Raw genomic sequence first — 12339 nt, forward strand, 5'->3', positions numbered from 1 at the left:
ATGACATAATTGATTATTTTTAAAATCTTATGATATTTTTTAAGTAATATTTTTCTTACTGAGTATATGAAACTTACTCATTTTCGTGTCCCTTCTAGATGAGAAAGATAGTGAGAAACCAATCGCTGAGCTACCCCTTAAAGCTTTAAAGTTTTTGAGGATTCCATGGATCCATAACCATTTTTGAGTGCATGACTTATCTCGCACTTTAATGAGTCCTTTTACATAATAATAGAGGTGACCTTTTTTGTATTTTTGATATTTTTAATTTTGTTGTCACTTATGACCTTAGATATGTATGTAATTAGAAACTCATATATTTTGTAAGGGATTTGTAATAAACTGCTATGCTGCATACAATTAACTATTATGCGCTCGAAATTTATTTCTGTATCTGATACTCGTATACATTAATTACTATTTGAGATGTCACAACTGCCTTTATATTTGCTTGACAAAGTACCCCAAACATTAAAACATTTTTCATGGAGGAGGCATGGTGCCACTAAAACTTTTTTCTGTGGAGAAAAATTTCAAAAACCAAATTGATCTAGATTGGAGAAAATTGAAGCTTATAATAGAAACTATCTTAGATTTCATATTCACATTCTCTTGCACTCTCTTGTTTTACTGTTCTCTCGTATGATTCCATATGATTACGTGTAGTAACTTTAGTCTCTATATTTTTTTAATTATTTTTTCACATAAATCAAAAGTTAAGAGTATTATGTTGAAAATTTTAAGAAAGATATAATGAGCGCAAAAGAGAATTTAACATGTATTAATATGTTAGATATGTTGGTAGAAGGGTATGAGTTGAAAAATGGTTTGTATATCATTGAAGAAAAATTATTAAACTGGATTTAGTCCAAATTTATTACATTTTTGTTCTATTATTAGATTTTAACTATTTGATATACATAATTTAGTATTATTTATATATCTGATGTGTAAGCAAACTAATTTTTATTAAGTTTTTAATTTTTAATAATAGAATTGTATAATCTTTTTATCAAATAAGAAATCAGAAAAAAAAGAACTTAAAAAAAAATAATTTGAATTGGATGTGGAATAAACTATGAATTAGAATATTATTTTATTTAAATATATATATATTTATAGTTTGTGTTATATTTTTGTTATTAGTCTTAAAAATAAAAAATTAAATAAAATTCAATCTTAAAATTAACAATTGACATTAATAATCAATTTAATATAATATAAAAATAAATAAGACATTAGTTCAATTAAAAATCTATATTTAATATAGTAAAAAATAAAAAATACGGTAAAATTTTATGAAAATTATACTTACAAGAAATAACAATATTTTGTGCTTGAATTTGTAATAGTGAGTTAGTTTCGGTTCTCACAACAGAAATGGGAATCAAAATATATATGACTAAGTTAAGTAGGTTCAATTTTTTATTTTACTTTTACAAATTAAAATATATAGTTAAATAAATATATTATTATTTTTTTTTGTATTTTTTAAAAATAAAATAATTAATATCGTTTCAGTTTTATTTTTAGTCAATTTTCATTACAGCGATTTCAGAATTTTGTTTTGGTCACAGCTTTTATTTTTCTTGTAATTTAAATTTTTTTGGGTTCGATTTCCAACAATTTGCACCTCTAATTTGTACCGATGTTATATTTTCTCAAAAAAATAAACAAATTTAAATTTTTAAAAGGAAAATTTAATTTCTCGTTTGTTTGTTTGTTTGTTTGTTTTTTTTTAATTTTCATAATTAGATGAAAACTTATCATCAATTATTATTTTTTACTTTACCTTAGGGTAAAAGAATTAAATTTACTGCTTCTCTGTATTAATTTATCTAATTCTCACATAATACCTGTTTGAATTTTTTTAATAATTATTTTTAATATTTTACTATTTTATATATTATCAAAAATCAACCTGAAACACGAATCATATCTTCCTTTATAGAAATACCAAAACCAAAAATGTAACGCACCTCGATATGATTAATATTAATTAAAAAAAGTTAAAAAAACAATAATAGTCCTTTAAAAATAATTAAAATAATTTTATTTCGGAAAATTATGTACTTTATCCTCTATGGTCTGCTTCCACCGCCTCTGCAACACTAGGGGCGAACCGAGAATAAATATTTTAGAGCAATGATTTTCAGACAGCACTGTCACCTTTATTTTCTCAATTTCAATTTAATATTCTGCCATGTATAGCTTGAATCGACCTTATCCGAAACGTGGAGGAGTTTCAACACCGGCTGTCTTAAGTTTTTTCCTCACAGTCCGTCTCCCAGAAATTTTCTCTTGTTTTTAACCGCAGTAGAAATACAGCTCCGTGGTTAACAAGTTAACCACGGTTAACTCTAACTCAACTATGGTTAAACCCCACTACACTCAGCAGTTTATAAGCAAGCAAACCATGGCGGTGCTTCCGTAAACAAGTAGAACCAACCCAAGCGCTGGAAACGACGAAAATGATGCTAGGCGAAGCGCATCGTCCGAATCCGACGGTCCACGTTCCTCCGTGGTCGTTAGTCGACGATCTGACGGCTGATATTTATTCTCCACTCGGCGTATCAGTCAACCCGAACGGCAATGCAAGTAGCAGCCCGGACGGCGGCAACAACAGCAACGCCTATTATTTGCAAGAGGCCATAATGGCGCTTCAGCGGTATTTGCCGTCGAACGAACCTGATATAGATTCTGATTCCGAGTTTTCGGGCTTGGACCAGCCGGATTCTCCCGTCGACGCCTACTCCTGCGATCATTTCCGCATGTTCGAGTTCAAAATCCGGAGGTGCGCACGGGGAAGGTCCCATGACTGGACCGAGTGCCCGTACGCTCATCCGGGAGAGAAGGCAAGGAGAAGAGACCCGAGGAAGTATCACTATTCGGGTACCGCCTGCCCCGATTTTCGTAAGGGAAACTGCAAGAAGGGAGATGCCTGTGAGTTCGCTCATGGGGTATTTGAGTGCTGGCTCCACCCTGGCCGGTACAGGACTCAGCCCTGCAAAGATGGACCCAACTGCAGGAGACGGGTCTGCTTCTTCGCTCACTCGCCGGAACAGCTAAGGGTCCTGCCCCAGCAGAGCCCAAGGAGCATTAATTCCGCCGATTCTTTTGATGCTTCCCCTTTGAGGCAAGCGATTGAGGCTTCCTGTGCGATGAAACTGCCGTTCATGTCGTCTCCGGGGTCGGTTTCGCCACCCACCAGTCCCAGAGGTGAGTCACCGCCCATGTCTCCGATGCCTGTGTCACTGAGTCGTTCAGCAGGGTCCTGCTCGATCCACGAAATGGTGGCTTCCTTGAGAAACTTGCAGCTAGGTAAGATGAAGTCTCTGCCATCTTCTTGGAACGTGCAGGTTGGCTCTCCATCTGGATTCGGGTCTCCGAGAGGGTCCTTGCTTCGACCCGGATTTTGTAGTCTCCCGGCTACCCCTACCCGTGCTCCGGCCTGCCCAGGGATCGGCTATCTTGATGCGTGGGATAAGGTATGCGAGGAGGAGCCTGTGATGGAAAGGGTTGAGTCAGGCAGAGATTTGCGCGCAAAAATGTTTGAGAAACTGAGCAAGGAAAACTTGTTGGATCGTGAGGAAGCGCCGGACGTTGGTTGGGTTTCGGAGTTGATCAAGTAAGATTTGCATATTTCCTCGGAAAAAGTTAGGATTTCTGGCGTGAATCGGGTATCCTTATTGGGGTTTAATTAATTTGGTAACTGTTTTCCGATTCCTCTCACTGTGAATAGAACTGAAAGAAGAGAAAGGGAGGGAAATCTGGGAATAGATTTTGGGAGCAACAAAGATTGAAGATTCTGTGTACATAAACGTATATATTTATTATTATATTAATATAAAATATGATATATTATGAGCAGTAGTTATGGGGGAAGCAAAGTAGAATCTCTGTTTTGGAGAGAAGACGAAGATGGAAGAAGAAGAAGAAAGGAAGAATTGTTGGTTTTATTTAGTTTAATGGTTGATGATTCTTGTTTTTTTAACTTGCTGCTAATCACGATTGTATTGTAAAAATTTCGGATCTGTATTTCCTTATTTAATATCAATGGCAATGTAAATATTTTCGTTTTTTACTTCTGATGTTCAAGTGGGTTATGGTGGAGGTGATGAATTGTCATATAATTAAGTAAATCGTCTTGACTTAAAATCTTCTCCATTAAGTATCTGGGGAAACCAGAAACAATATTCAATCAATTAAATCCTTGATGTTTCAGATAATATACCAAATAATTTTAAATTGTTTTAGCAAAAAGTAAAATTGACAAGAAATGTTTATGATTTAATGTGTTTTGTCACTAAGTTGCTTTTATGGATACGATAGCAGGCTAAAAACTGGTCAGTTGACTAATTTGTTTATGCTTATCTTCTAAATTGACCCATCAAATAAAGACATGCCATTACAGATGTAATATATATATATAATATATATATATGAAACACTATCTTCTCTGATATGGACGCACAACCCCTACCTCCCCTCGGATTTTTTGTATACCGTAAAAGAATCATTTGGATTCAAACCAATCCATTCCTCTTGGGACTGACCAGTTGCATGCTTGCTGCAAGCACCCTGCCATTTTTTCTGCTAATTTGTTCCACAAGCAAAAAATGCATCCAAAGTCAATATAAATGTTTGGATTGAGATTCAACTGCACATTAAAATTTTAATTTTTTGCAAGGAAAATATTTTGAATCGATACTGACCATGTCAGGAATATAATTTATCAATTAAAATCTAATTTATTGCCATGTTCAGAGAGATTAATAAACATTTCTGAGATGGGTATTACCTCAATTGGGTTTTTTTTTTTTTTTTGTGTGGGTAGTGTAGATTAAAACTCTGAACTGGGTGTTGGATAAAAATAAGTTTTAATATTCTGATCCAGTCAAAAAATCAAATAGAAAGCATAAATTTTCTATCCCTAAAATATGGGGATATGATGTTCGTGAATAAGTGGAAGGGGCCAATCTTTGAGAAAATAGAAAACTGGAAACAATTGGAAAGGTCATGTTAGTTAAATTGACTAAGTTAATACTGTGATCATTTATAATTACTTGAGACTTACTCATTTGGAATCATATAATTTAATCAAAAGAAGATGCATTTTGTTGGTGTGGTAGAATTAAGTATGAGGCTTGGGTTTCCATCAAACTACAACCATAATGAGGCTTTAGTTTGTTAAGTTTATATGAAGTGTCGACATGAATGGTATTGCAACTTGGAGCGTAGATATTATGCAAATTAAGAATTTGCTACCCTCGTACACAACACATTCAAATCAAAATTCATGTTTCGTATCAAAACCTTATTGACATGTAGTGTTCCAATTGGTTGAAAATTTTCATTCTCTTTTGACCGTTGGGGATGTTGCATCTCATTATCTATTCATTCATTTACAATAAAGTTATTAACACGTAACTTTTAAATATTGAATTGTTTTTTTTTTAATTTTTACATCTATGTTCATTTTAACAAAATATTATTTAAACCATTTTTTTCATTTGTGGGAACAACTCAAACGATTTTTATGTTTGGGGACCGTGGAAGAATGACCGATTCATTTGAAGTTTATTTTTAAATTCATTAGTTTGCAAATAAATTTAACTAGTCAGCATTATATAATTGTCTGTTCACCAATAATCTTCATCATGTCTTTTATGGCTCAAAAGTATAATGTGTTTCTTAAATTCACAATGTATGTTTTTTGAGATTGTAATACGTCTTCTGATATCTTGAAAACTATTATTCTTTTAGAATATCGCACGTTTTTCAATTTAGATAATACTTGTTAGTTTAAAGACGATTTAAAAATACATCACGTTAATACTAATATACTAATAGTTATTATTATAGAAAGAAATTACTGAATGAGAATTGTTTTCTATGAAAAATTCATGCAATTCTAATACCAACCGCGTACGTTATCTTAGCATAGGCATATCATTAATCTTGTCGTGGACTTGAATATGCAAAAGAGTTGTATTTCAATATTGACAGTTAGTAATTAGCATAAAAAGTTAATATTTACCGATGAACTGAACGAGTAGAATACTCTTTACATAAATTAATTCAATAGAATTAAAATAAAATAATAAATTTTTTAGACTAATCGTGTAATGATTTAACCAAAAGTAATGGGGATGGTGATATTTGGAGAAAATAAAAAGAATTTTAGAAAGTTTTGGTTTATGAATGTGTTGATTATTTGTGTATTGTTCTTTTAAAATCTAACTAATTAGGTTAATTTTTGTGGGTTAGGAGTAAAGTGGGGAGGGGGGGAGACGGGATTACGAAGTCAATGGGGGATACGGAGGGTAATAATAAGCAGAGAGGGAAATTGGAAAATATCTCTGACAAGTTTGAAATTATTTTTAATTTTTTTTTTTTCTTTCTCTTCTTCTTTTTTACTCCTTCCAACACGCAACACGATCATATCTCCTCTCACAGTGTATTTTAGGGTGGGGGCTAACGTGTGTCACACGTACATCCAACGGCTCACGAGACGCCACGTGTAAAATCTTAAATTTGATACGAAAATTACTGATAATCATTAATTTATTTGTGTGGAAGTAAGTAGTTGGTTGGTTCTCTTTAATATTTTCTCATAATCTCATTAATTTATGAGTTAGTTGGGTCCTCTTTAATGTTATACCTGTGAAGTACTCCTTTTAGATTCTTTTGTAATTCAAATTTAAGTTTAATCAAATTAAGATTTAATTATTGTGTAATTTGGGTACACAAGGTTTGGTTTATTATATTTTTTCAGACTAATTTTGTTCTGAATTTAAGTTTATATTTTTTTATAAAGTTGAAGATTTTGAGGCATAATACCAGGGTCTTCCACAATGGAGAACACACACACACATATATGTATATATGTATATATGCATAGTAGAAGAGACAAAAGGTTGCTTAAATGGCGCTGGTGGTTTGATTAAATTATATATATATATATATATATATAGCCATAATAACATCTACACTTCTTTAAGCATAAAGATCACAAGAAAAGAAAATTAATAATTTCTCTTTTAAAAAAGCAACGTACGCACATCATTAAAGTTGAGTTCCAAGAACTGTATCAATGATTTTCAATTAAAATATTTATTTCTTTTAATATTTCATTATCAAATAAAATTAATTGAACAGAAATTTATTTATAAATTAAATTGTGAGTTTTTGAAGTTTATAAAATAATACAATTTCTTTAATCAAAGGAATGGTTTGGGATGAATTTAGAATTGATGAGGACTAAGATGAGATTTTTCTTTCTTAAAGATTTTGTCACGGCTAAAGTAACATAAAATCCAAGTGCATGGAGCAATTTTTCCCCCCCATCAACTTAATCATTCAAAGGAAGTTATCTTTCAATTCTAATTCAAAAAAATCTCTGGTCTTCAAGATTTATATTATAAATAAAGAATTATATTTTATTTGATATAAGAGGAAGATCGTGACACTTGATATTTTTATTTTAAGACTTATTATTCTAATAACACAAAATACTATTACCCGTATTTAAACTTACCAAAGCAATGGCTCAAATATCCTCGTGGTGATGTTATTACTTATATACTCTAAACAAAAAACAAAAAAAAAAAAAAAGACTGAAATAGGCTGATTTTATTGCCTTTCTCTCTCCCATCATGATTGTGTTCATTCCTAACATCAATTCACAATGTTAATTATAAAATTATTGTCAAAATCCTCGTAAACAAGCTTTAATCTTTTTTAAATTGAATTATATCTTTATATCAATATGATTCTATTAAAAATAGATATCCTTAGGATAATTTACTCATCGTACAAGAATTCTTACATTCCATGCGAGTTAATAAAAGGAAGAAAGTTTGGTTTCTAGTTAAATGTGATGAGTTGGGCGTGTAATCAAACCAAATAGAGTATTATCACTCAAGTCTTATAGCTAATATGCTACTCTTTTTGGGAGGTTCAATTATTTTTATAATGTTGTTATACTATCACTTATCAATTACTAATTAATAAAATATATACATAAGAAGACCCCTTCAAATGGCCCTTATTTCTTTATACTTTGTATAGATGTCTATTTTATATTGCTATCTTAAGTAGAAATCCAGCAATATGTACATGGTTTGTAAATAAATTTTCAAACTACTTCAATTACACATTTGTTTAATGCAAGATGTTCTTCTTTTTAAACAAACTACCGCATCTAATTTAAAGAGATATCTCAAAATTCTCAAACTGTATTGTATATGGTTAGGGCAATCTTTATATTTTGCTAAATTCCATATTCATTTTAGTGCTAACATTCTTACCTCGTTGTAACATCAGTTCCAAACCTCTTTGTAACTCACCCTTATCACAAGAAATGCTAAGCACTTAGGTATTCCTATATTTCTTAATTGACAATCTACTCAACTTTTTCTTTTTCCTCTTGGATAAATTAAAATCTTAGTTGCAAGGTTAGAAGGATTGTTTTCTCTCCTATGCAGGTAGGGTGATGATGATTCAGTCAGTATTCAATTCCCAAATGACCTATTACATGCCTATGCTTAGATTGCCAACACATATCCCAACTAAGATAAAATAAACAGTTAAGAACTTTTTGTGGTGTATTCCCATGGGGAACCTACATGGATACACCCCTCATTAATTGGAATATGCTTTACCTCCCAAAAGCCTTAGGGAGTTTGAATTTTATTCACTTCCCAATATTTAACTTAGCTCTTTTGTGTAGGTGTACCTGGAGATTGCTACATTCTCTTATTAGTTTCTGAACCCATATAATAAAGGCCAAACACCATAAAGATATCTTATTTCTTGCCTATCAAATGAGAGATAATTTTAATATAGCTCTATTTGCATTTGAGAGACTGCTTTTAAATCAATTTATTTTAAAAAATAATTAAAAAATCATTGATCATTTTCAAGTACTCCATAATATTTTATAATGAAGTCTAATGTTTTTTTTTTAAAATTTAAATTCACCTCAAATCTATACAAAAACAATAAGAATATAAATTGTAACATTATATACCTGGAATGCATAAGCGATCGTATAGCTACGATACAAGAATTTTATCATATGCTCTTTCTCTTTAAAAGTTGAGGAGATATTTTATTAGAGAAATTAACCACTGATATATATTTAGAGATATCATTTCTTTTGAATTTTGTAAGTAAAATCCTCTTTAGCATAATTTTTATATTTCAAGAATGCACTTAATGATTAAAAAAAAAAAACTTATTAGATCTATCCTTATGAATCTTAGTCTATGAAAAATTTATTCTCTTGTATTTTTTTTTTGTAGATCGCAAACCTCCATACCTTATTATTATTATTATTATTTACATTATTAGCAATAAATAGCACATAGCACAAACAAGGTTAGCTTTTTGCCATTGAGTTTTCTCATTGCCATTCTTGATGAAGTCAAAACTTATTAGGATATCATCAAAATAAATACTGTAATTACAATAGGTATGCTTCAACATGAAATTAGTGGATGTTTATAGGTTATAAGACTTATCATCTTCTTATTATAGTTTTCAATAATTAATTTCTTAAGTTGTACTAATAAATATACTTAACTTTTGTGCTTAATATTAAAGGAGATAGCATGTAGTGGAAATGCTAAATATTAGCGTTAGATGAATAACTAATTCATTCAACCTCAAATTATAATTTAAAATTTAATTTGATTTATTAATTACTATTTAACTTAATAATGGGTATGTTATAAATTAGAATAGGAACATATTTTCATTATTTTTATTTAAAAATTATTTTTTATTATATTATAATTAATTTTTCTATATCGTTTATTAACGAATATACCAAGCTTTTATTTTTTATTTTTTTAAAAAATTTAATTGAACTTGTTACACATAATGAACAAAGTAATTAAAATGGAGAAGTAGGGTGTTGGTATTTTGAATTTAGATTAATAAAATTATTTAGAAAGAAATGCGTGAACAAATCTGGGCCATGAAATTGATAGAAATCTAACTCAATCCCATGTGCCATGTTTGGCTTCTATAATTTTGCTTTCTAGATTCTTAGTTGGGTCCTCTTGGATTTGCTGTTTTTGTCTCCTTACACTTGTCCGCTGCTCTTGTTACTGCTCTTGGATTATTCATGCATTTCGTATATATATATATATATATATATATATTTAAAATTATTAAAAATACATTTAGAAGAGAAAAAAAAAATATATATATATATATATTGTTAGTAAATCCATCAATTTATAAAACAAATAATATATGCCATTTATTATATGTCATTTTTTTTAATTATATAATCATGGAATTAAACTTGTTGTATAAGCTATAACCATAATTATAGTCCCTTAACTATGTAATCAATTATATTTGCCAATTACATTGCATTACATTACAAGTTTAATGTACTAAATTATGATTTTAGAGGGTTAAAAGTGTTAAGAATAATGATAAAGAAGCTAAAAATTAATTAGAATAATTTTTTTTTTTCTATTTTAGTCTTATAGTTAGGAGTGTTCATAATTTGGTATGAATTTGAGATGATTTGAATTTTTAATCTAGTTTACTTTAGAGTCTTTCATCCAGATAAATAAATAAAAAATATTAAATTTAATTTTTAAAAATAAATTAGTGAATCTTAGAAATTATAATATTATAAATGCTATAAGTTATAACATAATTATGAATACAATACAATATAATTGAAATTTAAAATAATTTTAAGCGTAATATAAAACTAATTATGCATCGGTTTAATATTTAATGGAGCATTTTAATAGTTACCTTTTTTTTTTAATTTATAAATTATTGATTTTATTAATAACAAATTATTTATACATTTTAATTTAATAAAATTTTAAACAGAATTCAATTCAACTTGATTTGGATCGAATTAATATGATATGTATCTTTGATTAAATTTTTATTACAAACAACTTATGCAATTATATGAAGTCTAATTTTGGATGGATGAACAAACACCTTAAGTAATTTATAGTAAGAGACTAAAAGTTGGACTGAGTAGACATAAGCCTAATTGGTTGAAAAAAGAAGAGGCACTATTTTGAGTTGTTTATTTTGGTAGGTTAGAGGTGTTATCTCTGTATGAGACGAACATCTTTTTGGCACGGTGTAAACACTTATTTTACACATGTTTAATTTCAATTAGAATTTTTAATCACAATAATATTGATAAGATTTGTTATTAAAAAATAATAATATATTTTTAATTAAAAAAATTATGAAGATTTAAAATTATGTGAATCTATCACGTAGTACTTCAAATATAATTAAAAAAATCGAACTATATTAAAAGATTAGACGTTATCGCTTGAACACTCAAGGGCAGTGCACCTAATTAATACAAAGAGTGATGCCTAATTCCTTCACTTCTGAATTTTTGTTTCTAACTTTTACATATTTAATGATTTTGAGCTGTAGTCAAGCGAAAGTTTTAATATTTTATATTTTTAAATATTTTAACGGGGATATGTATATTTAAATTGGAAGGTTGATAGTTTATTAGAAGAGAATTTTTTGAAACACCACATGTTATTTTTATACTTTACTTCTATAAATAGATATTTTAATCTCTCGTAACATTTATATAATCTAGTGCATCAATACTAACCAACTAGATTTCACATAGACAGAAATGATGGTTAAAGATTTCAAGCATCTATAAAGGAGATTTCAAAGAATAAGGTGTATTTTATTTTGTTCCTAAAATGTGAAATGTTGTATCACGTTGTGTAACAAAGCAAAAGGGTATTGTTGGTAAATGTCGATTGAAAGATATATAATAATTTGGAGATAATGGGTGTATTAATTTGTGATGGAAGCAAGACTTTTGAGGAGTGTATTTGGAATTAGAGGAAATGGTCATGTCACGATCTTGATAATGTCAAGACAAAATCTCTATCATGATCAAATTTTATCTTGACTTAAAAAAAAAAAAAAAAAGGATTGAAGGAGATAGATAGGCCCATTTTTTTTTTTTTTTTAATTACGAGGGAGAAGCTTAGGAACAAACGGGTGGCGTGTATTTTATGTGAATGACAAATAATGCGAAGAATAAATAAAAATAATGGATTTTGTAGGGTTACTAGCCGGCAAATTAAGGTTGCCGTCAAACAAGGTAACTAATGTCATTACAATTGAGTAAACGACGTCGTTTTCATCGAGCAAATTGGGTTTTTAACTTTTACCACCCTCCCCAATATATATATACATACATAAAACAACATGGTATCTCAACTAATCCCCCAGTTTAAGGTGGAGTGTTTTTGGTTTTATTCAACCATTGGTTCGGCTTTTAATAATTCACAACAACTT

General features: G+C 29.5%; 1 protein-coding gene across 1 annotated transcript; it reads left to right on the plus strand.

Moving 5' to 3' along the window:
* Positions 1-2411: 2411 nt before the first annotated feature.
* Positions 2412-4084, plus strand: OZF1 (CCCH-type zinc finger family protein). The gene has a single exon (XM_022037116.2). It carries the CDS (start codon positions 2472-2474, stop codon positions 3630-3632), a length of 1161 nt encoding a protein of 386 aa, XP_021892808.1. The 5' UTR covers positions 2412-2471; the 3' UTR covers positions 3633-4084.
* The last annotated feature ends 8255 nt before the right edge of the window (positions 4085-12339 follow it).

This window comes from Carica papaya, chromosome 7 (assembly GCF_054855325.1).
Source record: "Carica papaya isolate Zhongbai chromosome 7, ASM5485532v1, whole genome shotgun sequence".
NCBI classification, from domain to species: domain Eukaryota; kingdom Viridiplantae; phylum Streptophyta; class Magnoliopsida; order Brassicales; family Caricaceae; genus Carica; species Carica papaya.

Excerpts from the sequence above, each read along its gene's own strand:
- OZF1 (XM_022037116.2), top strand. The coding sequence starts at position 2,472 with ATGATGCTAGGCGAAGCGCATCGTCCGAATCCGACGGTCCACGTTCCT.